This window comes from Bubalus kerabau, chromosome 4, assembly GCF_029407905.1.
Source record: "Bubalus kerabau isolate K-KA32 ecotype Philippines breed swamp buffalo chromosome 4, PCC_UOA_SB_1v2, whole genome shotgun sequence".
Taxonomy (NCBI): Eukaryota; Metazoa; Chordata; class Mammalia; order Artiodactyla; family Bovidae; genus Bubalus; species Bubalus kerabau.
The window spans coordinates 135,357,153-135,384,433 of record NC_073627.1 but is presented as its reverse complement, the minus strand read 5'-3'; the positions used below and the strand labels follow the sequence as shown (position 1 = coordinate 135,384,433).

General features: G+C 52.7%; 1 protein-coding gene and 1 long non-coding RNA gene across 4 annotated transcripts in view; one reads left to right on the top strand and one right to left on the bottom strand.

Annotated features, from left to right (window-relative positions):
- The window catches only part of GFRA2 (GDNF family receptor alpha 2), a 106,290-nt gene extending 85,806 nt beyond the window's left edge, over nt 1-20,484 (top strand). For 2 of the 3 annotated variants that reach the window (XM_055578681.1, XM_055578680.1), the window contains 5 exons: nt 3,778-3,887; nt 4,537-4,677; nt 6,604-6,776; nt 17,729-17,782; nt 18,476-20,480. In XM_055578681.1, the coding sequence (XP_055434656.1) occupies nt 3,778-3,887; nt 4,537-4,677; nt 6,604-6,776; nt 17,729-17,782; nt 18,476-18,598 (601 nt within the window). In that variant the 3' untranslated portion in view covers nt 18,599-20,480. Of the gene's footprint in view, nt 1-3,777; nt 3,888-4,536; nt 4,678-6,603; nt 6,777-17,728; nt 17,783-18,475 lie in introns of all 3 variants that reach the window. The other variant, XM_055578682.1, reaches the window with a different exon arrangement.
- Nucleotides 20,485-23,840: 3,356 nt separating this feature from the next.
- LOC129651630 (uncharacterized) lies at nt 23,841-27,022 on the bottom strand. Its single transcript, XR_008714256.1, has 2 exons — nt 26,181-27,022; nt 23,841-25,255 (listed from the first exon to the last, which is right to left on the bottom strand). It is a non-coding gene; the product is annotated as an uncharacterized LOC129651630 (long non-coding RNA).
- Nucleotides 27,023-27,281: the final 259 nt, after the last annotated feature.

Below are 27,281 nucleotides of genomic sequence, written 5' to 3'. Positions count from 1 at the left end.
TCGGGGCTCTGTGATGACCTAGAGGGGTGGGTGGGAGGAAGGTCCAAGAGGGAGGGGATATCTGTATACATATGACTGATTCACGTTGTTGTACAGCAGAAACTAACACAACACTGTGAAGCAATTATAATGCAATTGAAAAAACCCAGAAACTGATTTTTCACAGTTCTGGAGGCCAGAGGTCCAAAATCCAAGTGTTGGCAGGACCGTGCTCCCTCTGCAAGCTTGAAGGGAGAATCTGTTCGATGCCTTTCTCTTAGCTTCTGGTGTTGCTGGCACGCCTTGGCGTCCCTGGACTTGTAAGGGTGTGTGGATGTTTAGTAGCTTAGTCGTGTTCGGCTCTTTGCATCTCCATGGACTATAGAGCCCGCCAAGCTCCTCTGTCCATGGGTTTTCCCAGGTGAGAATACTGGAGTGGGTTGTCCTTTCCTCCGCCAGGGGATCTTCCTGACCCAAGGATCAAACCCGGATCTCCAGCATTGACAGCCAGATTCTTTACCCCTGGCACCACCTGGGAAGCCCGGACTTGTAGGTGCATCAGTCCAAGTGCTGCCTGGATCTTCACATGCATTCTCACCGTGTGTCTGTGTCTCTTCCCTTCTGCTTATAAGGACACCAGACATTGGACAGAGGGCTCACCCTAATCCATTGTGACCTCATCTTGCTATATCTGCAAAGAGCTTATGTCTGAATAAGGTCAGGTTTACAGGCACTGGGGATGAGCATCTGGCTCCTTGTGTGTGTGTTAGTCTCTCAGTCTTGTCCGACTTGTTATGATCCCATGGATTGTAGCCTACCAGGCTTCTCTGTCCATGGGGATTCTCCAGGCAAGAATGTTAGAGTGGGTTACCAGGCCTTCCTCCAGGGGATCTTCCCGACCCAGGGATCAAACTCAGGTCTCCCACCTTGCAGGCAGATTCTTTACCATCTGAGCCACCAGGGAAGCCATGTGGCTCCTTGGCTGACACAATTCAACCTGTGATAGCTGCTTAGAGATTTTGGTTTGTTGGCTCCAGATCCTCCTTGCTTAAGTCCATGTCCCTTCCTGGCTCCTTGGCAGGTCTCTGGAGGTCTGGGGTGTGGGCAGAGACCACCTCTCATTGACCTTCATTGATTTGCTGGGCTTGTGTAGCAGGACAGACGCTGATCTGACCATTCAAGACCAAGTCTTATTCTGCAGTGGCTGGGAGCTTGGTTGGAAGTACTGTTTTTCCCTGTTTGGGGGACTGGGTGAGCAGATAGAGTGTGTGATTTATGGGCAGGAGGTAGGGTGGAGACAATGCAAATTTCCTTCTCTTTTCCTATGGAGGACAAGATACTTTTGTAGAGGAGTGGGATGGGGGTGGGGGGCCTGCCAGAAGGGGCTGCCCTTGTCGTTGGAGTTCTGGGCTGGAGTTCTGGCTCTGCTGTTTAGAAGCTCTGGGGTCCTGGGCAAGTTACTCAGCTCCTCTGAGGCTCAGCTTCTTCCTCTGTAAAGGGGGATGGGTGCTAACAACCGCTTGGCATATCTCAGAATTTTTGTGAGGACTTGGTCATAAAAAGTGGGTATGAATGGACCTCTGCTTAAGTCACGTTTTGATTGTGGTCAGTTATACATAGCATAAAATTGGCCATTTTCACTATATTTGAGTGCACAGCTCAGTGGCATTGGGTGCACTCCCATTGTCGTGCAACCATGCCACCATCCATCTCCAGAACGTTGTCATCTTCCCTGACTGTGAAAACAGTTTCTATTTATTGGATAAATAAGGAAAATGAGTCCGCAAGAAGCAAGGACTCATCTGAGGTCTTGCAGTGAGTTAGGGGCGGAGCTGAAGCGAGACCCCGCCCCCTGGCTCTCAGCTTGGAGCTCACCTTCCATCTCCGGGCCCTTGCTGTCTCTGCAGGCTGCAGGAGTTCAGGGACACATGAGGCTTCTTTGGGGTCAAATTGCTCTGGAGAGCTGCTTCTTCCTTCTCCTATACCCCCTTTCCTGGGACTGTGGTGCCTCCTGGCAAATCCGGAGTTGTCCCGTGGGAGGACCTAAGTGGACGCCTCCATTGAGGGTGTTCCTTTTAGGCTGTCGTGTTCCTGGTCTCTCTCAACTTCTCATTTTTCTCTCTCCCTTCTCCTTCCTGATGTGGACAGAGTTCCAGTGGAGGAGCAGGGGAGCTGCATTGGGGGTGATCTTTGAGGTGGCTTTGTGAGAAACATTGTGGTATGGACAGAGCGTGGGCAGGGTGGCGGATGGTTCTTCCTGTGGCCACTGTAGTGTTCTCATACACTACAGCCTGAGTAGTAGGGAGGCAGGCAGTGGTCCCAGCCCAGGCTGATGGCAACAGCCCTGGGGCCGGGGCAGTAGGGCAGAAGGAAGAAGGAATAGAAATACCTGTGCAGGTTAGACTTGGGTGCCCTAGGCCTCCTGTGAACTCCGAGACACAAGGTGCTAGGGGCTGGGGACAGACAGGCTCAGACAGCAGCTGCCTTCCGGCAGCTCACGGTCGTTCTGGAAACACAGAGCTGTGTGCAGGTGGGTACAAGGAAGTTTTATCCATGCTGACAGAGAGGAGCAGGTGATGACAGGTTGCGTCACCAGGGGAAGAAAATGCTGATTGTGCCTTGCAGGGTTGAGGAGCTAGTGGAGGGACGGCCCTGGAGGCTCTGCTCTGATTTGATGTAGAAGAGAAGGGTCAGGAATGCCTGAGGGATGTCTCATCCTAGGGGGACTCTTTTTTTTTTTAACCTCCCTGGGAGTTGGTCCCACTGACCCCTAGAAGGATCCTGCTGAAAGTGTTAGTTGCTCAGTCGTGTCTGACTCTTAGAGACCCTGTGGACTGTACCCCACCAGGCTCCTCTGTCCATGGGATTCTCCAGGCATGAATACTGGAGTGGGTTGCCATTTCCTTCTCCAGGGGATCTTTCCAACCCAGGAATCAAACCTGGATCTCCTGCATTACAGGCAGATTCTTTACTATCTGAGCCTCCAGGGAAGCCCTATGAGGTGGCTGGGCAAGGGTTATTTATTTATTTTTTTGCCTGCTTTGGATCTTTGTTGCATCATGCAGATCCTGAGTTGTGGCACATAAACTCTCTCTCCTTGTGGCTCTCGGGCTAGTTGCTCCATGGCATTGTAAGATCTTAGTTCCTGGACCAGGGGTCAAAGCCACATCCTCTGCATTACAAGGTGGACTCTTAAGCACTGACCCCCCAGGGAAGTCCCTGGGCAGGGATTGTAGGGTGGCAGTAACAATGTGTTGAAGGACTTGGGAAAGGTCACCAGGAGTGTGACCAAGCAGGAAGCAGAGCCTGGCCTTCCCGTCTGAGTCCCGGACATTGTCAGCAAACCCACCTGGGTTCTCTCTGTGTTCCTCCAAGTGAGAGATCTGTTCAGAATAGGCTTTGCCTAAACTGGGTGACTAGAAGGAGGAGAAGGGGGCGACAGAGGACGAAATGGTTGGATGGCATCACTGACTCCATGGACATGAGTTTGAGCAAATTCTGGGAGATAGGGAAGGACTGGGAAGCCTCGCGTGCTGCAGTCCACGGGGTCACAAAGAGTTGGACATGACTGAGTGACTGAACAACAACAAAACTGGATGCCTCGATTTCCAGGAAGTCCTGTCCTCAAGGAGTTCCTAGCCTGAAACCCCCAAAACTTGTTTCCCCCCATCTTCCTTCTCTCTGTCCTTCCTGGCTTCCTCCTGCCCTGGGAGGCTCTGAAGGAGCTGCTTTGCCCTGGAGGAGACGGGAGGTCAGCCAGGTTAACCTGCTTTCTCCATGGTCTTCTCCTGACCCCAGGTCCCGGCTGGCGGACTTCCATGCCAACTGCCGTGCCTCCTACCAGACGCTCACCAGCTGCCCCACCGACAATTACCAAGCATGTCTGGGCTCCTACGCTGGCATGATCGGTAAGCCACCCCAGCCCGGGATCTCAGTGGCTCCTGGCTGCCCCTGGCCCAGTTAGGGACTGAAGTCCAGTTCCTCCTCTGCCTGGTTTAAGATAAGAGCTGTGATGGAAGCTGGGGTTTTATCACAGGGGAGGAGCCCCAAGAATCTTACGAAGCTTCCGAAATAAGAAGGGTGATGCTCATTGTGTGACATTCTAGGCTCTGCACTGAGCAGTTAATGTGGACTGTCTTATGTAAATCTCAAAACAGAGCTTTCTGGGTGGGGGTTAGGGCTCCACTTTACAGATGGGAAAACTGAGGCTTAGGGAAACTGAGTGACTTCCACATGTTCGCCCTGCTGGTCAATGCTGGCACTGGGATATAAACCCGGGAGAGAGTCTTGGTCTCCCTGGCTGTTGGTGTAGGAGAGAGCCAGGGCCCGTGCTCTGGGTGGGGGCTCCTGGGTATCCCCTCTGCTGTCCTCTATGCCATGACCTCCCTGCCGACCCTCGTGGTTTGGATCGTGAGCTGTGATGTATATGTGTTTAGGGATCAGGTGGTGGGGTGGGGGACGGGTCCCAGGCCTCCTCTATGATGTGCCTAGGGTCTGGGGGCCAGGAGAGAAGCCTTACTGTTCCTCTCTCCTCGGCCTCCCTGTCTGCCTGCCCAGGGTTCGATATAACACCCAACTACGTGGACTCCAGCCCCACGGGCATCGTGGTGTCCCCCTGGTGCAGCTGTCGTGGGAGTGGAAACATGGAGGAAGAGTGTGAGAAGTTTCTGAAGGATTTCACAGAGAACCCATGCCTCCGTGAGTCCGCCCGCATCCGCCCTGTCAGGAGCCCTCCCGCCCCTCCTGTCCTGGGGGCCCTGGAACTGTGCCGGGTCCTGCTCTCCTTCCCCCTGCCGTGGCTGGTGGTCCCTGCGGGGCTTCTCTAGTAGGGGGGTTGACTACGCAGACTGTGGGTTTTGCACTCCTGGACATACTCCCTGGAGCTGTCTGGAGGCCCCTGGAGGCCTCAATCTTTGTCACATTAAGGCTGAAGATTTCTAGTCTGTTATCCTGGTGGTTTCACCAGGTTCCTTTGGGGACTGCCCTGCGATGAGGTCTCAGCTTCTTTAACTTCTCCCTTTAAGGATTGATTTCCCCTGGGAATTGGAGTCTTAAGTCATCAAACTCCTTCTAATCTGAAGGCCAGAGAGAGAAGTCAGCCACAAGCTCCATCTGCCTGGTCTTTCTAGTCTGACACCCACCTCCCACCCATTGGAAGATCTCCTCCCCCTCTCCCTTCCTCTTTTCTTCCTTCTGTCCATCTGTCCATCCTGCCTTTCTGACAGCACCGGGAGTTTAGAGATGGAAGTCACAGGGCTTGTCATTGAGCAGCTCACCCTCTGAAGGGGGCACCATTAGAGCATCATGGCCATTATAGTACAGGGGGCGCTGTGCTAGGGTGGAGGTCTGCAGAGGGTTCTGCCGGAGCACAGGGTGGGGATGCCCAAGACATCCTGGAGATAAGGGTCCCTGAAGGCTTCTCGGAAGCTGACCCACAGTGGGGGTTGCTGGGCACTGGTCAGCTGAAGTGGCAGCAAGGGCCTGCTGGTCTTCTCTAGGCAGAGATGGGTTTTGGGAACCTGTGGACCACTTAGCCTTGCCACAGAGCGCGAGGATACCTGGGGTTACCTGGACAGGTGGAGAGAGTCCTCCTCGTAGAGGGGGGCAAGCAGACTTGAAGGCGTTTGGATCTTAGGGTCCTGCAGGTGGCAGAGGTGGCATGTGGGTTGGTGAAGGGGTGTTGACAGGTGGTGCCGTGGTCAGATCTGATTTCAGAAGGCTCGCTCTCTGCTTCTCGTGTGGAGGGGGTGAGGGTGGGGATTTGGTTCTCACAGGTGACCCAAAACCGAGTCCACTAGAGGATGTAGCAGGTGCCCCGGGCGGAGGACGGTGCCCACTGACCCAGAGCAGTGTTGGGGGTGGGATGGGGAGGAGAGATGGGTGGAGCGACCTCTCAGAGGTCAGCTCGTGGCCGGCAAGAGGGTGGTTAGGGAAGTGTCCTGGGTGACTGAGGTTTCGGCCTTGGGTGACTTAGTGGAAAAGAGATGGCAGACCTTCAGTGCTGGAATTGTTGGGGTGGGGGGGCGGGCAGTGTTCCAGTGGAGGGAGTGGCGCCTAGTCAGGCGGTGACCTGAGGAACTTGAGGTGCCTCTGGGGCTTGGAGGTGGAGCTTCCTGTAGGTCTTGTGTATACGGTTGGGTGCTTGGGACACAATTTTGTCCAAGAGGTCTCAGTAGTTAGTCCTGAGTGAATCAGTGTAACTGACTGACTGAGGGTGGGTGAGGCCACCTGGGGAGGGGGGCTGCATTGGGGGCCATCGGCATGCAGTGGGGGGCATGGCCTGCAGCACCGAATGCTGCAGAGAAGACAGCTCATGCCCTGGGCACGGCCTGCTCCTCCCTGCCTGGCTCCCCATGCTCCCGCTTCTCCTCTGTTCCCCTTCATTCCTCATCCAGTACATCTCCTTCTATTCCAGCTTCCCTCCTGCTCTTTTCTTCTCTGGGTATGAGACCTTGCTAGGTATCTGAAAGGGAGCTTCAGCCAAGTTAGTTCAGACAAGTTCCACCCTGCCCCCAGCTCCGGGCCATCACAGGGAAGGTAGCTGTTGGGATACCTTCAGCTGAGGTGCAGAGTGATGGAGGGGCCCCTGATTTCTCTGTGTCTCCCTGCTCTCTTTCCCCATAGGGAATGCCATCCAGGCCTTTGGCAATGGTACAGATGTGAACCTGTCCCCTAAAAGCCCCCCATTCCAGGCCACACAGGCCCCTCGGGTAGACAAAACGCCTTCGTTGCCAGATGACCTCAGTGATAGCACCAGCCTGGGGACCAGTGTCATCAGTACCTGCACATCTGTCCAGGTGAGGGGCTATAGCTCGGGCACTGGGGATATGGAGCTGGGGCAGGTGGAGGGCTGAGAGAAGAATCTAATGTCAGGGGCAGGGTGGGAGGTTACAGACGGGACCAGGGATGGGGCACACAACCTCCTCCCTTTGGGTCAGGACGCTAGAGGCAGAAAGAACTGCTGCTGCTGCTGCTAAGTTGCTTCAGTCGTGTCCAACTCTGTGCAACCCCAGAGACGGCAGCCCACCAGGCTCCCCTGTCCCTGGGATTCTCCAGGCAAGAGCACTGGAGTGGGTTTCCATTTCCTTCTCCAATGCATGAAAATGAAAAGTGAAAGTGAAGTTGCTCAGTTGTGTCAGACTCCTAGCGACCCCATGGACTGCAGCCTTCCAGGCTCCTCTGTTCATGGGATTTTCCAGGCAAGAGTACTGGAGTGGGGTGCCATTGCCTTCTCCAAGAAAGAGCTGGTGGGAGTTGATTTTCCATGATTCACTCACTGGACATCACCTTGCAAGTATCAGACACCTGTTCTATCGCAGGATTGTACTACATACCACAGGGGTGCCAGAGAAAGGAGATGGTTAACATTCACTTGCCATCTACTGATGACCAGGTACTGTAGACTAGCTAGCAGACTCTACCTATTTCATTGAATTCTCACACAATGAGATGCTGGCATTCTTGTTTTACATACAGGAAGCTAGCCCAGGGGTGTTAGGCCACACCCTCAGGGTCACACAGCAGTGACAGGTTCAGTAGTGGTGGAATAAGATTTCAAACCTACCTCTGACTCCACAACCCATGATGTTCATTTGTTTATCCATCCGTCCATCCATCTAATGCGTGTGATGCACACATTTTGGTCGAGATCTTATGTGAGGTGCTAAGGAGACATTGGTGAATGAGGCTGACAAAGTCCTGTGTTTTGTGGTCCTTGGGGGTATTGTTGAGGGTCAGACAGTTCAACAAGCACCAGATATGGGGTGTGGTCAGTGCCACAAGAGGGGACCACGTGGATGGCACTGTGGAGACACATCACAGGGCTCCCCACTCAGCCTTTGTCTCTCCTGAGCTTCCCTCGTGCCATCATACCATTTGCTATAGTAGAGTCTTTGCCTAGGATGTTGATCTGATCAGAACACCCCTCTCTCACATACACTCTCTCACACACACTTATATATACTTGTGCACACACTCACACCCTAGAAGAAAGAGTTTAAAAGAGGATCTGGTGCAGAATATCAGGGGAAGCAGAGGAGGGAGGGAATAGCGAGGGCATGGATGGTGGGGCATAAGGGATGTTTCAGGCAGGAGTTAGGGCTGGAATTCCCAAGGAGGGGTGGGGTCTGGAGTCCAGTCAATGGGGCTCAGTGTGAGCATGGCTGTGGGGGCAGCAAGAACAAGCCTGGCTGTGTAGGGCAATGAAGATGTAGTCTGAGTGGGGTGGGCTGGTGGGATCACCAGTAGGCATGCTCTATGAAGTTTCATTCTTGCAAGATGAGTAATAAGTCCTGGAGAGCTGGCTACAGCCATGTGACTGTAGTTGACGTGTTGTATGGGTACTTGAAACTTGCTAAGACTTTAGATGTGCAGACCTTAGGTGTGCTCAGCACAAAAAAGAAATCAAACAAACAAGGTAATGGTAGAGGTGTGAAGTGATGGATGTGTTGACTAACTCATGGTGAATATTTCATAGTACTTATGTGTATTGGATTGTGCATCTTAAATATATACAACATTTTTTGGCTATGCCTCGAGCATTGTGAGATCTTAATTCCCTGACTAGGGATCAAACCTGGGCCTCCTGCAGTGGAAGTGCAGAGTCGTGACCATTGGACCATCAGGGAATTTGCAAATATATGCAATTTTTGATGGTCTGTATAACCTCAGTAGGGCTTCCTTGGTGGCTCAGTGGTAAAGAATCTGCCTGCAATGCAGGAGCCCCAGGTTTGATCCTTGGGTTGGGAAGATCCCCTGGAGGAAGAAATGACAACCCACTCCAGTGTTCTTGCCTGGGAAATCCCATAGACAGAGGAGCCTGGTGGGCTGTAGTCCATAGGGTTGCAAAGAGTTGGACAGGACTGAGTAACTAACACTAACACTAACCTTAGTACTGCCAGAGATAAAGAGCATCAGGCTTTCAGAGTCCTGAGATGAGACCTGAGCAGGGATGGGGCCCGGCAGAGGCATCCAGGCCCCTTGGGCATCCCCTGCTGGTGCCCGTCCTGGTTGGGAAGCCCACTCCCTCTTCCCTTCCTTGTGGACACCCGACCTCCAAGTGCCCTCAGGCCTGCGCAGTGTGGCCCCTGCACGCCCCGCTCCCCTCCGTTAGGCCACCCCTCCTGACTGGGGCTGCGGCGTGCACGTCACCCTTGGGCAGCTCCTAATCACGCTGAACATGCTTCAGCGGCTGCTGGCGGGGCTCAGGGGCCGCTCCACAGACGGTCACCAGCTCAATTTCATGCTAGAGCAACGGGCAACTCGGCTGGTGGGGCTGTGCCACCTGTCAGGTGACCAGGCTCTGGTCTGGTCCCCAGGTCCCTCTGGGCACTGCCAGCCTTCCTCCCCAGCCCCTCGGGGCTGGCTAACCTGGGAGATGCCCACTCAGGGGGCCGTGGACCCTCCTTAAGCCTCTCAGAGAGTCACCGCAGGCATGGAAAAGTTCAAAGCTGGGGTCTCATGTCTGCCGCAGTCCTCTACAATGACTCCGACTCCATTTTCTACCCCTGTTTCCCTCCAGTACTTTGCCGAACCATTGGCTGGTTTCTTTCAGCTCCAGCTTGGGGCTGCAGGCTCACTGTCTGGGGTCTCATCTTACACTCGGTTTGATTACAGGGCGGTTAATGCATGATCTCTATGGAAGACGATGTGTATGAGGAACCTTACCTATATGTTAGCTGCTTTGAATCCTGGGGTGCAGGGAGCTGTCTGGCTGGGGGATCCTCCAGGCCTGTCTCCCGTAGACCCCCTTAGGTCTATTGACTAAGTCACTCTGGGAAGGACAGCATGGGTGGCCTTCCCAGGAGAGGGACCCATCCATCACCATCCCTACACCCCCATTTCTTCTCTCAGAAACTGAAAGGGAAGTGCTTTTTTTCTTGTTTTTAAATTTTTTGGTATGTGGGATCTTGTCCCACCAAGGATTGAACTCACACCCATTGCAGTGGAAGTGTGGAGTCTTAACCACTGGACTGCCAGGAAGTCCCTCTGATTCTGCTTTAGTCTTTTAAAGACTACTGTTACTACTGGAAGTGCTGAGTGAATAAGGCTGCCTCTCTGCCCTTAGCTTGGCTGGATGCTGGTGTGGGTGGTCTGTCCTTCCTCAGCTCTTCTAGCTTGGAGGGGCTCTGTGGTGGCCCTTGGGAATGACTGCAACCCATGGCAACATAAGGGAGTCTCTGATTGAGGGCAGAGATGGGGAGCTGAGCCGGGGAGGGAGGGAGAGGAAAGCTGTGCATCCCAGACACCCCTGGAGAGAGAGGTGAGGTTATTTAACTGTCCTCCTCCTCCACAGGTGGATCCTGGGGGAAGCCTTAGGGACCCTCTTCACTGACTCAGAGATGCAGCCAGCTGGTGACCCTGCATGAGTGATTGGATGTCAGGAGTGAAGGGCTCTCAGAGCTGCTTCCCAAACCTCAAAGCGGGGAAGCCCAGTGAGGACAGTGACTTGTCCCAGCCTCTGCCTTCCGGACAGCTTTCTTCTGGCTGCACTGTGCTGTCACCTTCCCTGTATCTGCTCCCCCAGAGGACTTTCCCACAGTGGGGGCGGGGTCTGGGGACAGAGGAACTCTTGTCCCCGTGGAGGGCTGCTGAACAGAAACGTGGGGGTTTTAGGTACCAGAGAGGAGCTGGCAGCCGGGCAGACCCCGAGCTGGCCCTCTGTCTGGGGTCCTTGATACTGTCTAGAGTCTGGCTCTTATATGTTTCCACTCCTGGCTGTGGTCCCCTCTCCGGGTGGCCCTGCCAGCCTAGTGCTGTCTGGAGCTTGGAGAAAGTGCAGCAGGATCTGCAGAATGGTATCTCCTTCTGTCCCTGCTCTCTCTCTCTCACACACACACACACATCCCCAGTGTGAATTCCGTCTCTTCTACCCAATGGTCCCTACAGCGGAGAATCCATAGGAGGCTGTTCTACCTCGTACCCTCATCCAGGGCCCTTTGTTTCTGAAGCCCATGGTGTACCCCCTAGTGTAGGCCCAAGGTCCAGGCTGAGCAAGATGCTGGCCCTTGAACTTGTCAGTCCCTCTGAGTGGAGGGTGTCTCCCTCCCCTCTCTTCAGCTCTCTGCCTTTGAATCCTCCTTGGATGCTGTCCCTTGGGTGGTCTCCTGACTCAGCTCTGGCCAAGCTGCCTTCTCCTTGCTTAGGGCTCCTGTTTGACACCCTCTGGCCCCCATCAGGATGTGTTCTGCTCCCCCAACCAGACGAGCATCCCTGGAGGACAGGAGCTGCATTGCCCCTTTAGGTATTGTTGAGTCACTAAGTTGTATCCAACTCTTTGAGACCATGGACTGCAGGTTACCAGGCTTCCCTGTCCTTCACCATCTCCCGGAGCTTGCTCAAACTCATGTCCGTTGATGCCATCCAACCATCTCATCCTCTGTCACCCTCCTTCTCCTCCTGTCCTCAATCTTTCCCAGCATCAGTCTTTTCCAGTAAGTTGTCTCTTTATACCAGGTAGCCAAAGTATTGGAGCGTCAGCTTCTGCATCAGTCCTTTGAATGAATATTCATGGTTGATCTCCTTTAGGATTGACTGGTTTCATCTCCTTGCTGTCCAAGGGACTCTCAAGAGTCTTCTCCAACACCACAGTTTGAAAGCATCAATTCTTCGATGCTCAGTCTTCTTTATGATCCAACTCTCACATCCATAAATGACTACTGGAAAAATCGCCCCCTTGGTAGCCCTTACAATCAAGTGCCTAGCACCTGGCATCAAGTGGATGCCCCACACAGGTTGACAAAAAGAGCCCAGGGTCCTGAGCATTCAATTTGTGGGAACTTCCAGCTCTCTGTTCTAGAAAATGGTCTGTTTTGTTGCAGGCAACTTGATTCAGCTTCCCTCCCTCTCATTGGTGCCTTCTGTGTGCTGTGAGGTATGAAGGGGAAGTCTTTCTGTCAAGGGTGCAGGAGGATTGGGTAGCAGGCTGTCCTGTCTGCTGTGGTGTGATGGAGCTGCACCAGGGTGGCGCAGTATGGGCAGGGCACACTGGCAGTGGGTTCCCACTGTCCCTGGACTTGGTTTGTTTCTAGTGTCCTTGGCATTCCCTGTGGGTGGCTCTGGGCCAGTTTGCAGGGCCCCATCAGGTCACCTGGAGTCTCATCTTCCCCAGGGCTGCAGGACCTTAGTAACGGACTTTCTCCTTTGCATTCCTTGTCTCTATCAGCCAGTTTCTGCTCTCACTCTTGCTACTGCCCATGAAATTTGGGGGAATTAAAAATGAGTTGATGGGCTTGCCAAGAGTCCCACCTCCATCTCCCCCTCCTCCTCCCTATTCTCTGGATGGTTCTCTTACTGGGCACACAGGCCTGTGGCCATCAGAGCATGGGCCCCAGAGGCCCATCAGTGTTTCTGTATGCCTATTATGCATATATTTCACCCATCCAAGTACTAACCAGGCCCAACCCTGCTTAGCTTCTGAGATCAGACAAGATCAGGCAGATTCAGGGTGGTATGGCTGTAGACAGTATATTTCTTATTTACAGACTCGGCCCAATTCAAAGCTTTGAGAGGCTAACATATTTCTTCTTTTCATCTCTTTCTTGTAGTCATTCATTTATTCATCCATCAGTGCCTTCACTCATTTATTGAACATAAATTCACCGCATGTCACTCTGTTGCAGACACTGAGGCTGACCAGCATGTGAGGCCTGTACCTTGGTCCTTATACTGGTGGGAGGGTCAGAGTGCATGCTGGCTCAGAGAATTATGGGGCAGGAAGTGATGAGCACACCAAGGGACAGATAAGGCGTTATGGGATCCAGAGGAGGAAGCTGCTTTGGAAGCACAGAACTCATGGAGCAGGTGGACCTTGCTCCTGGGCCAGGAGGAATAGGGAGAATTGATGGATGATGTAGGGATGCAAACACATGGAATGGGGAGGAGTGGGAGAGAAGGGAGCCAAGGCAGGGAGTCAGGACAGTGCAGAGCAGCTGAGGAGGGGCTCTGCTGCCGAGTCTGGCCTGCTGCCTGTTTGGATAAATCAGGTTTTACGGAACATGGCCCCACCCAGTTGTCACATATGGTCCATGTGCTGTAGGCAGAGTTGTGTTGGGTTGGACGTGATGGCCGGCAGAGCTTAAAATCGTAATTCTCTGACCCTTTGTAGAAACATCTCCCCCTGACCTTTGAAAGTGAAAGTGAAAGTTGCTCAGTCATGTCTGACTCTTTGCGAACCCATGGACTATATGATCCATGGAATTCTCCAGGTCAGAATACTAGAGGGGGTAGCCTTTCCCTTCTCCAGGGGATCTTCCCAACCCAGGGATTGAACCCAGGTCTCCTGCATTGCAGGTGGATTCTTTACCACCTGAGCTACAAGGGAAGCCCAAGCATACTGGAATGAATAGCCTATCCCTTTTCCAGTGGATCTTCCCAACCTAGGAATCAAACCGGGGTCTCCTGCATTGCAGGCAGATTCTTTACCAACTGAGCTATCATGGAAGCCCCCTGACCTAAAGGAACACAGATCATGAGTTTGTGAGAACACAGAGTTCTGGTATGGGAAGGAGCGGGTGGTGAGTCAAACCTGATTTGCAGGATGAAGTGGTGACTGTGAAGAGGTTGCTGAGCTTTTGAACTGGGATGTCGTGATGCGAAGTGTGATTTGGGAAGATAATCTGACAGCAGGTGGAGATTGATTGTCAAGCGAAGGAGACTGGGGAACTGTTAGCAGATCTTTGCGACAGTCAGTGATAGTCGATAGTCATCAGTAAGAAAGGAGGGCTTGTATTAGGGAGGTGGCAGGGAAGGGAGGATGAGGAGTTCCTGGGCATGTGTAGGGGAGGCACTGAGGCCAGGGGCACTGAGATTGGAGGCAGGGGATGGGGTGGGGAGGGTGGAGGCAGGAACAGAAGCAGGAGACAGGATCGGCCAGTTGCAGCCAGAAGTTTTCCCATAGAGGTGGTGGTGGTGGTGACTGCTCAGATTCCATGGACTGTAGCCTGCCAGGCTCCTCTGTCCATGGAATTCTCTAGGCAAGAATACTGGAGTGGGTAGCCATGCCCTCCTCTGGGGGATCTTCCTGACTCAGGGATCAAACCCCGGTCTCCTGCATTGCAGGTGGATTCTTTACCATCCAAGCCACCAGGGAAGCCCTTCCCATAGAGACAACACTATATTTGGTCCCTTGCGCCTGGGCCGGACCCACAAGACCCTGGGACTGCCAGATGTAGCTTTGGGAGTGTGGATAGAGGTGGCCAGAAAGATGAGGAAGGCAATAGTTTCCTTCCAACTTCCTGGGCAAAGGGCCTCTGTGGGAGAAATTTCTAGAAGGATGAACCTTATCTCTGCTGCCATCCTCTTCCCTCCCTGTTGCCAAGATTATCGGCTGAGATGGACATCAAAGGTGGCCTTGGTGGGGTGTGGCCTCAGAGGACAGCCTGCAGCGTGACTGGGGGGGGGGGGCTTGGGGAGAACACAGACTCTCCCTTCCCCCCCGCCTTAGCTGAACTGGTATGGAGTTGACTGTGTGGGTGTTTATTTCTCTCATCGGGCTGTGAACAGGGCTGTGACTCATTCATCTTTGGAACCGCCTGTGGGGAGCAGTGGGAGAGTTAATGATGAGGGAGGTGGTGAATTTGAGCCTAAGCCTTGGCCATTGGGTAGTGGAACCTCTGTAGCTCTACATCTCCTCCATCCGCCACTGGCAGAAAAGGTCGGCTGACCAGCAAAAACCTGCACTGTTCTGTGTGCCTAGGACTGAGGATGGGGGGGATGTCTTGGGCTTACCCCTGGGGGAGGCTACTGGAACCTTCATGCCTTCACTATCTTCTCTGGGTTTTCTGGAAGTCAGGTGGCAGGGTGGGATATCCATGGGGCTGGGGCTTCTCCCTGGCTTTGCTTCCAGAGCTGGGGTAGCCACAGTCCACCACCTAAACCCAGTCTCACCCTGCAGCCCCAGTCCTGGGAGTGTGCTGGATGCAGGCTCCGCTTGGCTCTGAGTCATGCTTGGAGGTTAAGGGGGCTTTAACTTGTCTATGCAGAGGAAGTAGCAGCCCACTCCAGTATTCCTGCTGGGAAGATCCTATGAACAGAGGAGCCTGGCAGGGTACAATCCATGGGGTCACAAAGAGTCAGACACGACTGAGTGAGCACACACATACACATACTTGGCTTTGCTGTGCCATATGCGTGGTCTCATGTATCTTCACGGTGGGTCAGTGAGGTTTGCTTGACTGTAGATCACTATCTTATAGACGAGGAAGCTGAGGTGCCAGTAGATGAAGGGATTCGCCTGGGGTCAGTGGCTGAACCAACTGGAGCCTTGGGCTGTGGTCTCTGGGGCCCTTCCTTCCTTGGATAACAGGGCTCATCCATAGCAGGGACACCAAGGTTTAGGACCCTGCAGTCTAAAAGGGGAAGGCTGGGATGGGTCTCTGAGGACAGCATCTATCAGCTGGATTTTGCAGCACATGAAGGCAGTTCTTGAGGACAGCCAGAGGAAGCCCAGTGTGTCACTGGGCCTCTCAGCACACGCTCACTGTGGGCCAAGTCAACCCTAAAGCCTGCCTGGCAGAAATGCCATTGGCTCAGAAGGGCTTGGGCAAGTTCTGTGGGTGATGGATCCCAGGTGGGTCACTGATAGAGCCTGAGGAGGGTCCTGTCCTGATCTTTATGGGGCCAGTCCTTCCCCCACCAAGTCCCTGTGGCCCCACCAGAGACCACACACTGAGCGGGAGACCACACACTGGGTCGGAGTCCTTTGGCCCTGGCCCTGGGAGATGGCATCCCTTTCTCACAATGACATGGGTCTGAGGAGGGGGTGAAGGGCCCTCTCCTATTCCTTCCCCTTCCCCTCTTTTTCCTCCCCTTCCCCTGCTCCCTCTCCTCCTCCTCTGCTCCCCCCCCCCCCTCCGGCTGTCAGTTCCCTCTTCCCCCTTCTACTCTACTCTCTCCCTCCCTCCCTCCCTCTGCTCCTTCCCTCCCCTTCTTCCTTGCCCGATGCTCGCATCTCCTTGGACACTTGATCCTGGGCAGTAGAATCCAGTCCCTGGATCCTGTAGAGCCTTTGAGGAGACACCCTTCTGCAGAGTCCCTGGTTGGTGGCTTGGCCGGGCTAGATCTTGGCACTTGCTGCTCCTGGTGCTGTGGTCTTAAACAGGATCTTCCTAGGTCTTGTCCCTGGTTCCACCTCGGCTGTGCTCATTGTCACCATGATCACATCTCCTCCATCAGTAGTGACTCTGCTCTTGGCTGGGGCCTTTGTGTGACAGCTGGGGCCTTGTTTAGCTGACCAGATGCCCTGTAATGTTTAAGGTATTATTAGTACTTCTGGCCAGAAGCAGTGATTTAGGCATAATTTCTTGGGCTTTCCAGTTGCTTCTGGTGGCCAGAGCCAATGGCCAGGATAGAATCATCACACTCCCAGCTGGTTCCCATGGATCACTATTATGATAATGGCAACAAAAGGCTGATTTCATGCACACCCTCTGGTTCTCATTCCTCACCTGGACCACAGAGCTCCCAGGTGCCAGACATCTGTTTCAGAGGAATGGCTAACACCTGATACCATGGCCAGATGCCTGCCTAACCAGCTCCAGTGGCAGACATCACTAATCAATCACAGCTGTCTTCCCCATGAGCCCAGTGAGAGGACTCATGATCTTTCTGGAGCTGGCACTCAGGTGTCAGTTCTGATCTGCAGCATTCATTCATTCATTCTCATCTATTCAGTCACAGACTTGTTAATGGATGACAGTTAACAAATGTTAACTGAGTACAGTAAGTCCCCTACATACGAACCTTCGGGTATCAAACTTCCAAAAATGTGAATGTGTGTTCATATGTCTAGTCATGTAAGGTGTAGGTGAAATTGCAGCTTGCTCTCCATCTCCTATTGCTGCTGATCCTTCATTTCTACCATCTCCCATCTCCTCACCCTTCTGCAGGCAGTAACTCTTCTTGCCTATTCGCTCAGTCCCTGCCCCTGTATGCCAGCTCTTGTACTATATTACTGTACTTTTCAAGGTGCTGAACTGTGAGATTAAAAATGTTTATTTTTGTGTGTTTGCTTATTTTTATGTATTATTTGTATGAAAAGTATAAACCTATTACAGTACAGTACTGTATGACCGACTCATTGGAAAAGACCCTAATGCTGGGAAAGATGGAAGGCAAAAGGAGAAGGGATGAGATGGTTAGATAGCGTCACTGACTCAATGAACATGAATCTAAGAAAACTCTGGGAGACGGTGAAGGACAAAGGAGTCTGTGTGCTACAGTCCATGGGATTGCAAAGAGTCAGTCACAACTTTGCAACTGAAGAATAACAACAACCGCATAGCCGAGTTAGTTGGGTACCTAGGCAAACATTGTTGGACTTAATGAACAAATTGGACTTAGAAACGTGTTCTCAGAATGGAACTTGTTTGTATGTAGGGTACTTACTGTGTAATGTTTATTGAGCTGCTGTTATGCAAGGAAAAAAAAAGTATGGTCCTTGCCTCGTCAAGTGGAGCTCTGAATGTGGTAGTCAAACCTGGGAGCACCTTATCACTCTATGATGCTGTCAGTTGGAGGGCAGAGTTAGAGCTCTCTTCTTCAGGAGCCCAGAGGAGACAGGACTTAATCACTGCGGGTATCAGAGGAGGGCACAGGTCCCTGTGTTGCCAGTGCTCTTTCTGTGTACCCTGCGATGCCAGCAGTGGATGGCACGGCTGCGAAATGTGGGATCCCATCTGAATCTGGGGACAAAGCCTGGCCAGAGACCCAGCCATGTGACCCACCCTTACTAGTGCCTTCTCTCCCACAGGAGCAGGGGCTGAAGGCCAATAACTCCAAAGAGTTAAGCATGTGCTTCACAGAGGTGAGTGAGGGGCAGAGTTGGGGTGGGTGCAGGGGCTGAGCAGGGAGGGGGGGTTGTTTTCTAGGTGAGGCTTGGACTTGGAGCCCCCAGATTCCATAACACAGGCTGGGCTAGCTCAGCTTCCAGGCTGCCTGAACCAGGGTGGGCGCTCACTCTGTGGGGGGTGAGGATGGGTGTAGAAGTTACTGCCAGGGCTTTTCCTTGTCTCTTGAGGGAATTACTCAGGCTGCTCTGAGGCGAGATCCTGGCAAGCTCCTCCTGACTCTATAGACATGTGCACCCAGCAGCCTGCTCTGTGCTGGTTCTGGGACACTCCACAGAGGTGGAGAGATGGAAAAGGACCTGGGCCCTTCCTTGAGGGAGACCCAGCACAGGACTATATCTATGTGCATGCTAAGTCGCTTCACTCGTGTCCGACTTTTGGCGACCCCATGGACTGTAACCCACCTGGCTCCTCTGTCCATGGGATTTCCCTTGTAAGAATACTGGCATGGGTTGCCATTTCCTTCCCATGCAGCGTCTCCTGCGGGGACCCTAACCCTAACTCTTCTCCAGGGGATCTTCCTCATCCAGGGATTGAACCTGGGTCTCCCTCATTGCAGACAGATTCTTTACTATCTGAGCCACCAGGGAAGCCCAGCCCTACTGACTCATTTGTCTTTTTCTCTGCTTCTCTCTCCTGCTTGGCCGCAGCTCACAACCAATATCATCCCAGGGAGTAAAAGGGTGATCAAACCTAACTCAGGCCCCCGCAGAGCCAGACCGTCGGCTGCCTTGACTGCTGCATCCTTCCTGATGCTGAAGCTGGCCTTGTAGGCTCTGGGGATCCCATCGGGAGATTTCTGAAAGCTACACGGATGAGAACACCCGCCTGACAAAATGGAAACACACACACACACACACACACACTTCGCAAAAAAAAAAAAAAAAAGATGTTTTTTCCCACTTTGTCTCTGAATCTGTCTCCTCCCAGGTTTCTTCTTTGGAGGTTTTTCTAAACCAAACAGACAAGCAGGCGGGCAGCCTGAGAGCTGGCCCAGAGGCCCCCCTGGCCGGGGAAATCCCGTGTCGAGTAGGGCACACGGCAGGTCTAGAGATACCCTTCACTTTTCTCTGGGGGTTTTCCTCTCTGGACCCTGCTGACATGAGACCAGACGACACCCCTACTGCCCAGGGACATGGGCGGGGCCAGGATGGCTGCTGTTCTTCTCAAGCTCCCCAGTAAGGGGACCTACTGGGGACTGGCGGGGGGCGTCAGGCAGCAGGGCAGCAAGGCTGGCCCCTGGGGGTCCAGTTGGGCACCGTCAGCACCTCTACTTGGCTTCCAGGATGGAGTTTATTTCGCCTCCCTTCTCTGAGGGCTGGATCTGACCTGTGGATGGGTGTGGTGCTCTCCCCTTGATCCCCACTGTAGTATGGAGGGGAGGGCTGGGCAGCTCCGGGGAGGCTTGTGGAGCCCAACCTGCCTGGGAGACCCTGCTGGGGGTTGGGAGCAAAACTTGGGAACACCTCAAGGCGGCTTCTTCCTCCTTGGTGGCAAAGAACCTCCTTTGAAATCAGAGAGAAATGATTCCTTGTCCACTCCCTTGGTTTCTTGTGGGTCCCTTCGGTGGGTCTCCCTTTGGAGGGAGGGGCCAGGCGCTGAGACTGAGGAGACCACCGTGGGCCGTCTCCCGGCACCACACTCTGGTCTCTGCGACTCCCTCCATCACTCTCCTCCCTGCCTCACTCGCCCACCTTCTCTCTTCTCATTTCTGAGACAAATGCCCACTGCCCTCTGTATGTACATAACGCGCTCCTTTCTCAACATATATGTATATACACATCCGTTTACATATATCGTGTGGTTCCCTCTCCTTTCCTTTTTTTAAGAACCTATGGAAATAATACCCTAACAGATGAGCGAAAATGTATTATTGTAAAATTTATTTTTTTTAATAATGTTGTCTATAACGGGGGAAGAAAAGGAGGTGGGCTCCCTGTGTTTCTGCCCCAGTCGGGCTGACGGGGTCGTGGAGGGGAGTTCCTGATTGGTATCGCGCGTAGCCGAGGCTCCAATAAACGTACTAGGAAGCAGTCTGCCTTCTGCTTCACTCTGGATGTGCTGCCTCCCCTGGTTTGTTCTTGGCCCGGTGCCAACGTCTCTGTTGTTTTCCTGGGGAGCCCTGGGAGAACGTGAGTGTCCACGTGTGCACATGTGTGTCTGTCCATTGTGTGTCCTCGGGGCAGGTACTGGGGCTCTGCATGGACACGATTTTACTTTCCCTGGGTCTGAGTTCCTGGTTGTGCTGAGCCTACTGGTTTGTTCACCTGTCATCTCTTCCCTCCCGTCCTGAACAGGCCAATGCCTGCTGGCCCCAAACTGGAGGAGAATGGAAGTAGCCGTGGGGATGGAGGATGGGAGACAGCCTGATGTCACTTCCCGTGGATGTTTTTGTTTTAAGGATGCGTGCTTGGCCCTGTGAGGTGGCACAGTTGGTCTTCCTGTGGCAACTCCTGTTTTTTTCACGTGGTTGTGAAGGCAGGGACCTGGCCTCCTGGGTCCCAGCCTCTGATGGAGGGGCGATGAGCCAGCCTGCCCTCTTCCCCAGCTACCGCTAGCCTTCCTGTGGGTAGAGCAAGGTGGAATGGCCCTTCAGTTGGGAATCCATGTTCTTTGCAAACAGCAAAGACTGGTTCACTTAGAAGCCTTTGGGGAAGGTGGGCCACAGAGTGGGCGGGGGGTGGGGGACCCAAGAAGTTTTGGGCAGGAACCAAAAGACATTTGAAAGAACAGAAAGCAGAATCTACAAGGTCAGAGTGCTGCCCCCTTTGTGATGAATGACAACAACCATCATCCAACTGGCTGAACTGGGGCCCTGCGCCTATCTCCTGCCCCCTCTTGGGTGTCACATTGTTCAGTCGCTAACTCAGGTCCAACTCTTTGCAACCCCATGGACTGCAGTATCCCAGGCTTCCCTGTTCTTCACTCTGGCATCCTTAATGGGAGATAAGCCCTTGCATCATGGGGAGAGATGATTTCCCCAAAGGAAACAGAGGTGCCTTTATGAAGGAGGAATAGAGGCTGGAGAGCTTTACTGTGACTTAAAACATCTCCCCATTCAGGTATCCCATAGCTAAAATTTTACCATTAAACATTCATTCCTTTGGCTGAGACAATTCCTGTTCTCCATGACCCTCTAAAAATATGTAAATAAAACTGTGAAGAATAAAGTTTTACTATCTTAATGCTAATTAGTTTAATGATTTGAATGGATCTTAGTAACATTAAGACATTTGGGCCTAGACATTGAGATTAAGCTTGGGGGGCAGAGATGGGAAGAGAAGCAGGAAAGATCAAAGCAAGATTGGTAGGGGCCACCACCAGAGAGTCAGAATTACTCTAGGGTTCTTTTGGGGAGTCAAACACATGATGTATAGGCCCACTGTGCCTTTACTCCAGAGTCAGCAAAGTCTATAAAATAAAATAAGGATTTTTTTTTTTTTTTTTTTTGGTCATTAGTCTCATGGGGTTTCCTGATCTGGGGCATGCATCCATTTAGAAGCCTATTTTATTCTGTTTTCTAGGGTCTAGTGTGTTATACAGACTGAAACCCATAAAGATGCTTCTTCCCCCTGGGGGAAGCTTCCAACCTGGGATGATTTTGGTTCTGCTAAGAACCCAGACCTCAGCTTCTGACCTGGCTCTTGCTCCTGCTGCCCTCCTCTCAATGCAGCTAGGACCACTCAGCCAGGCTAAAGGCCCAGCAGAGACCCAAAGTGGTGGTGGGGAATCCAAGGAGGCTGGTTCAGAGGCTCAGAGAACTTGGCATCCAGGGGGCCATGCCCTGGCCCTGGGTGCCCCTAGTGTGTGAGCCTCATGGCTGGGCCCTTGTTTGTTCAGAGATTAGAGACAAAACTGTTACCTTAGTTCTCTGCACCCCAGGCCCTGTTTGGAGCACAGGTTTCCCAGGAAACCCAACCTGGCTCTTGCGAGGCCTTCCGAGGACTTGATCCCCAGGCTCTAGCTGGGCCTGGCTCTCTCCACCAGGCCTTCAAGAGGCCACGCAGCTCAAGGATCAGAAAGAGGATACGTTGAGGCAGACCTTGAATTGAATTCCAAATGTGCTGCTCACTAAATGGGTGGCCATGTTCAATCTAAGCCTCAGTTTCTCATCTGTGTAAGGCAGCCAGCAGCCCTGCCTCCTAAGAGGTTGGGGTTGAATGGAATACCCTGCCAGGACAGTGTTTTGGAAACTGAAGGAGGCAGGCTGGCATGGGGTCCCTGGTGGGGCCCAAGGCCAGACCAGAGAGGCTTTGCTCCCAGGGATTCTTGGGAACTCACTGCAGAGTGGGAGCCCCAGACTTTCAACTCTAGCTTTTGGGAATGGGTTCAGAGTCAAAGCACCTTGATGCTTTGTGAGCAGAACCATCTGCCTGTGATTTCCCTGTAGGAAAAAAGGGCTGTCAATATGGAGGGAGTCTGAGGACAAATTCAAGTCCATATTCTATCCTCCAGAAGTCTGGGTATTCCTGGAGAGGGTGTGCAGGGACCTGGATTCTAACTCTGGCTCACCTAGCTAAGTCATTGAGCTTCCCTGAGCTTCAGAAAGGTTGCTCTAGATTGGGGATCAGCAAACTTTTTCTATCAAGGGCCAAGTAATTAATGTAATAGGCTTCTTGGGCTATGCCATTTCTGTTGCAACTACCAACTCAGCCATTGTATTGTAGCTTGAAAACAGCCAGTAGCAATATGTAAGTGATGGAGCTGACTGTGCTCCAATCAAACTGGATTCATTGAAACAGGTCCAGGCTGAAACTGACCCCTGGGTTGCCGTTTGCCCACCGTGTTCTAGATGACCTCTGAGCCCAAGCTCTCAATCCCAGGCTGTCTGACCACAGGGCTTCAGTGGCAGGGAGTGAAGTGGATGATGGGGCTTTAATCACCCTCAGGTGGGTGGAAGACAGGGCAGGTTGCCACTGTGATGGGGAGGTGGAGGCAGGTGAGCTGCGGAAGAGGATGCTTAGGGGAGAGGCCCCACCTCCGGCAGGGGCTATGAGGAATCATCCAGGTAGCCTGTGGGTCATACACCCGCAGGTGTGGTCTGGAGCGAGGCAGCTGCATGGACTGTTCTGAGGTTGTGTCTTGTCTATGGGTTTGAACTTCAGCTGCTCTTAATTCATGCACCCAAGCATCCCACTGGACCCTCAGGAGGGGGCATCACTCCCTGGTTTGCAGAAAGGCATCTGAGGTGGAGCAGGACCTGGGGTCCAGAGCGAGGGAAGCTATTGCTCCATGGGTGGGAGGGGAGAAGGTCACTCGAGAATGCAGAGAAGGCCCAGCAGGGCAGCAGGGCCCCAAGAGCCCCTGCACGGCGATCAGCAAGTCCCTTAACCCAGCTGGGCCCCACTTTCCTCGTCTACAAAGGGAAGGGTCAGAGGCACCGCTCTCTGAGGTTCCCGTCCACAACAGGATTCTGTGATTCTATGACTGCCAGCTATTTCTGAACTCACCAGCCTGGCGCTGAATAACTTGGAAGGAGATGGAATTCATCTCTCTTTCAATAAACACCGCCACTCTGCTTGGTTGCCCCAGTTTTTCACCAAGCATCTTATGCAGAACTGCAGACTGCTGCCTGGGGCTCATTCTAGGGATGGCTGATGGTGGTGCCCCTCACGCTTTGCCTCATTCCCTCTTTTCAGATGACAGTCCACACCCATGGGGGAACACCCATGGAGCCGGTCCTGGCCTCCCTTCCTGGGGAGGGCGCTCTTGAGTCACCACTTTGACCTGGGTCCTGCTGGGCTGTCAGAGGTGACAGATCCTCCTCCACTGGGACCACCCACTGGGCGGAAGTGAGTAATCCTCATCTAACATCTCTGCAGGAGGAGTTTGCGGAGTCACCAGGGCTGGCATGATTCAAGTGCTGAAGCTCTTGCACCCGGAAGACAGGCTTTCAGGAAAACCTCCCCCTTAATTTTTTTCCAAGCCTGCTTGGTGGGCTGACCTCTCTCCCCTCATCCCCTGCCCACCCATGCTCGGGAAGTTGACAATTTAAAATAAAGGCCGTAGCTCTCACTCTCCTGCATTTCAAACCAGAGTCCAGCCTTGTTGGCCAAACAAATCCTTGTAGGATGACACTACGGGCCCAGTCCATCCTTCATTTTTATCCTCAGTGCAAGATGAAAGGCCTTTTATTTTCCAGGGGCCCCAGAAACCTGAAATCACTCTTAATTCTCCCTGTGTTAGAAAGCTGGGTGAGCTCAAGGCCACAGTGACATGAAGGACAAAAAGGCCGGCCCCCCAAAAGTGTATTTGTCGCATTTCTACCTGGGGGGCTGCTGAAATCATGTTTTCTCCCAAAGCGCAGAGACCTGACTTTCTTGATGATCAGAAATGGTCCACAGACGCTGTCATCCCAGGGGACAGTGATGACCCCCTCCAAGAGCCCCTCAAACTCATCCAAGCCCATGCATCTCTCTGTCCAGCCCTAGGGTATCTGTGAAAAAGATAGGGCAGTCTGGGGGAGCAGAGTTGTTGGGTCGCTCTCTGCTGCCGGGGAGGGTGGGACTGAGCTAGTGGTGTGGGCCTCATCACTCTTTGGCACCGGCTGGCTGGTGGGACTTCATCCCCTCCACCCCATCATCTGTCCCGAGTCTGTCTGGGGAAAGGGGCCCCACTCAGAGAGCAGGCTGGGCCTTCTACCCCAGGCATCGGGGGCGCAGCTCAGTCTGGCCCTGTCCTGGGCATCTCCATGTGGACTCTGGACTCTACATCTCAGAACAGTGGGAGGATTGCGAGTGTCCCCCTGAACAAGTGTAACTGGTCATGTGACTGATTTCCAGTGGGAGATGGGTGTTCTTGGGGATCCCCTCGGGTTCTGTTCATCGTCTGGAGGACCTCTAACTTCCAACCCTGGGGGCTGCTTCCCTAGAAAATCTGCTCCCCTTCTCTCTCCACCCTCTTTGTCAGGCCGGGGCTGTGGCCTCTAAACTCCTTTCCTTACTGTTGAGGCAACTCCTCTACTTTTGATAGGCAGGTGAGGGGTTTTGACCACCGATGTGAGCTCTGGGTTCTGGCTGTGTCCGAGGTTAGCTGATTCCCCGTGGCCATGTCCTGTTAGGAACTCCACTGGGCACATGCTTGGAATCATGATCATTCTCTCCCAGGAACTCTGGTTTTATCCTCCTTCTTTTGAGCCTTCTGCCTGGCTGGCTTTCTCCAGTGTCACCTTCTGGTGAGGGTGTTTTTGTTCAGCATTTGCAGACCCTGGAGAGGTGATGCCTTCTCTCCCAGAGTCCTCTGCTTCAGGTCAGGCTGCTCTTCCTCTCAGTGGCCAGATGCAATTGAGCAGGATCGCAAGGGACCATATCCATGCAAAGTCCCTGAACTGGCCGCCCTGTCGTTATCATCGCATCTGCATGGCTCAGATGGTGAAGCGTCTGCCTGCAATGCGGGAGACCTGGGTTTGATCCCCAGGTGGAGAAGATCCCCTGGAGAAGGAAATGGCAAACCACTCCATTACTCTTGCCTGGAAAATCCCATGGATGGAGGAGCTGGTGAGCAACAGTCCATGGGGTCGCAAAGAGTCAGACACGACTGAACAACTTCACTTTCATTTCACTGTCTGGTCTAGTCCCTGCTTAGGGTCCGCTCCCTTTCATGGGGAGTGGAGTTGAGAGCAGAAACTATGAGGTTGACGTCAGTATGTTCAGCAGCCTCCTCACTCCTGTGGTTTGTCCAGGTACTGCCATCCCCCCCAGTTTTGGCCTCTTCAGATTTCATTATGCATTTTCTTGCATCCCTCCATCAATCTGGGACCAAATTCCTCTTATTTGAATTAATTAGGGAGTTAGTGAAAGTCTTAGTTGCTCAGTCGTGTCTGACTCTTTGTGACCCCATCGTCTGTCCATGGAATTCTCTAGGCAAGAATACCAGAGTGGTTAGCCATTCCCTTCTCCAGGGAATGTTCCCGATTCAGGGATGGACTTGGGGTCTCCTGCATTGCAGGCAGATTTTTCACTGTCTGAATTGGGGAATTAAGGGAGACTCAGCTAAATGAATAAAAAAATCTAAACTATAGAGTCCTGCTTAACAAATGCAGTATGATGTGTAAAGTAGGTGAGGCCCTTGTAATGGCCTGGGAGGCTGATGAGGTCTGTCCTGGCTGCCTTTCCCACCTCCCCTCCAATTGCTCTTCCCTGCCCACTCTGCTTCAGAGACTGGCCTCATGCTGTTCTTTGACCACGCCTGGCTGGCTCCCACCTCAGGGTCCTTGCAGGGGTTGTTCTATCTCTCTCCCCCGCTTCCTTCCTTCAGGTCTCCACTCAGATGTCAGCAAATGAAGAGAGCCTCCCTGTCCAAGGTACTTTCCCTGCCCCCTACTTCAGGACTTCCCAACTTTTCCAAAGCACTTACCACCTTCAGACGGATTATACTACTGTTGGTTGCTAAGTCGTGTCCAGTGCTTTGTGACCCCGTGACAGTAGCATGCCAGGCTTCCCTGTCCTTCCCAGTCTCCTGGAGTTAGCTCAGATTCATGACCATTGAGTCGGTGATGCTTTCGAACCATCTCATCCTTTGTTGCCCCCTTTTCCTCCTGCCCTCAGTCTTTCCCAGCATCAGGGTCTTTTCAGGTGAGTAGGATCTTCACATCAGGTGGCCAAAGGATTGGAGCTTCAGCTTCAGCATCAGTCCTTCCAATGCATATTTAAGGTTGATTTTCTTTAGGATTGACTGGTTTCATCTCCTTTCTGTCCAAGGGATTCTCAAGAGTCTTCTCTAGCACCACAATTTGAAAGAATTACTTAGGTGGTTACATACCCTAAGATCTCATTTAAGAGTTAATTTGCTTATTAAACTCCCTTCTGGTGGGTGGAACAAAGAGAGTTAGCCATCGAAGCCCTGTGGATCTCAGCCTGGTTGGAACTGATGATGGGGTTGAAGGGAACCCTGTTGGGAGAGCTTCTTGGAAGTGGATGGAGACTCGGACATCTGTTTAAACAAGTTCAGCTGAGTTCCTTTCAGGAAACTTATCTTATCATCAAGCTGACTGTCATCTGGATTTTTTGCATCCTCTCTTTTTGAATAACCTAGTGTCCTGTTTTACCCAGGTTCACACTCCTAGGTAAAAAAAAAAATGACAATTCCAGTGCAAAAGCCAGACTTTCAGAAGTCTCTTTCTGAATTTGCACCAAGAGTGCATGCTTGCTCTTCACTGTGGCCAGATGTTTTGGTAAATAAGCTGGGAAGTTAGTAAGCAAAAAACTACCCAGTGCACCTACTTGCCTGTGCATGGAAGGGTTAAGGAGGAGCCTGGTTAGAGAGGGAGAGGCGGGGAACAGGGAGGTTATTTACTAAGTGGGAGCGACTGATAATATAAGGGGAAAACCCAGTCTTGCTTGTTCAGGTTTGTGATTGAGAAAGGCCATCAGCAGGTGGACAAGGAGCTTGTTGAAAATCACCAGACCATTAGAACTGAGATCAACAGCTGCCTCCGGTAATGGGGAGGAAATAGAT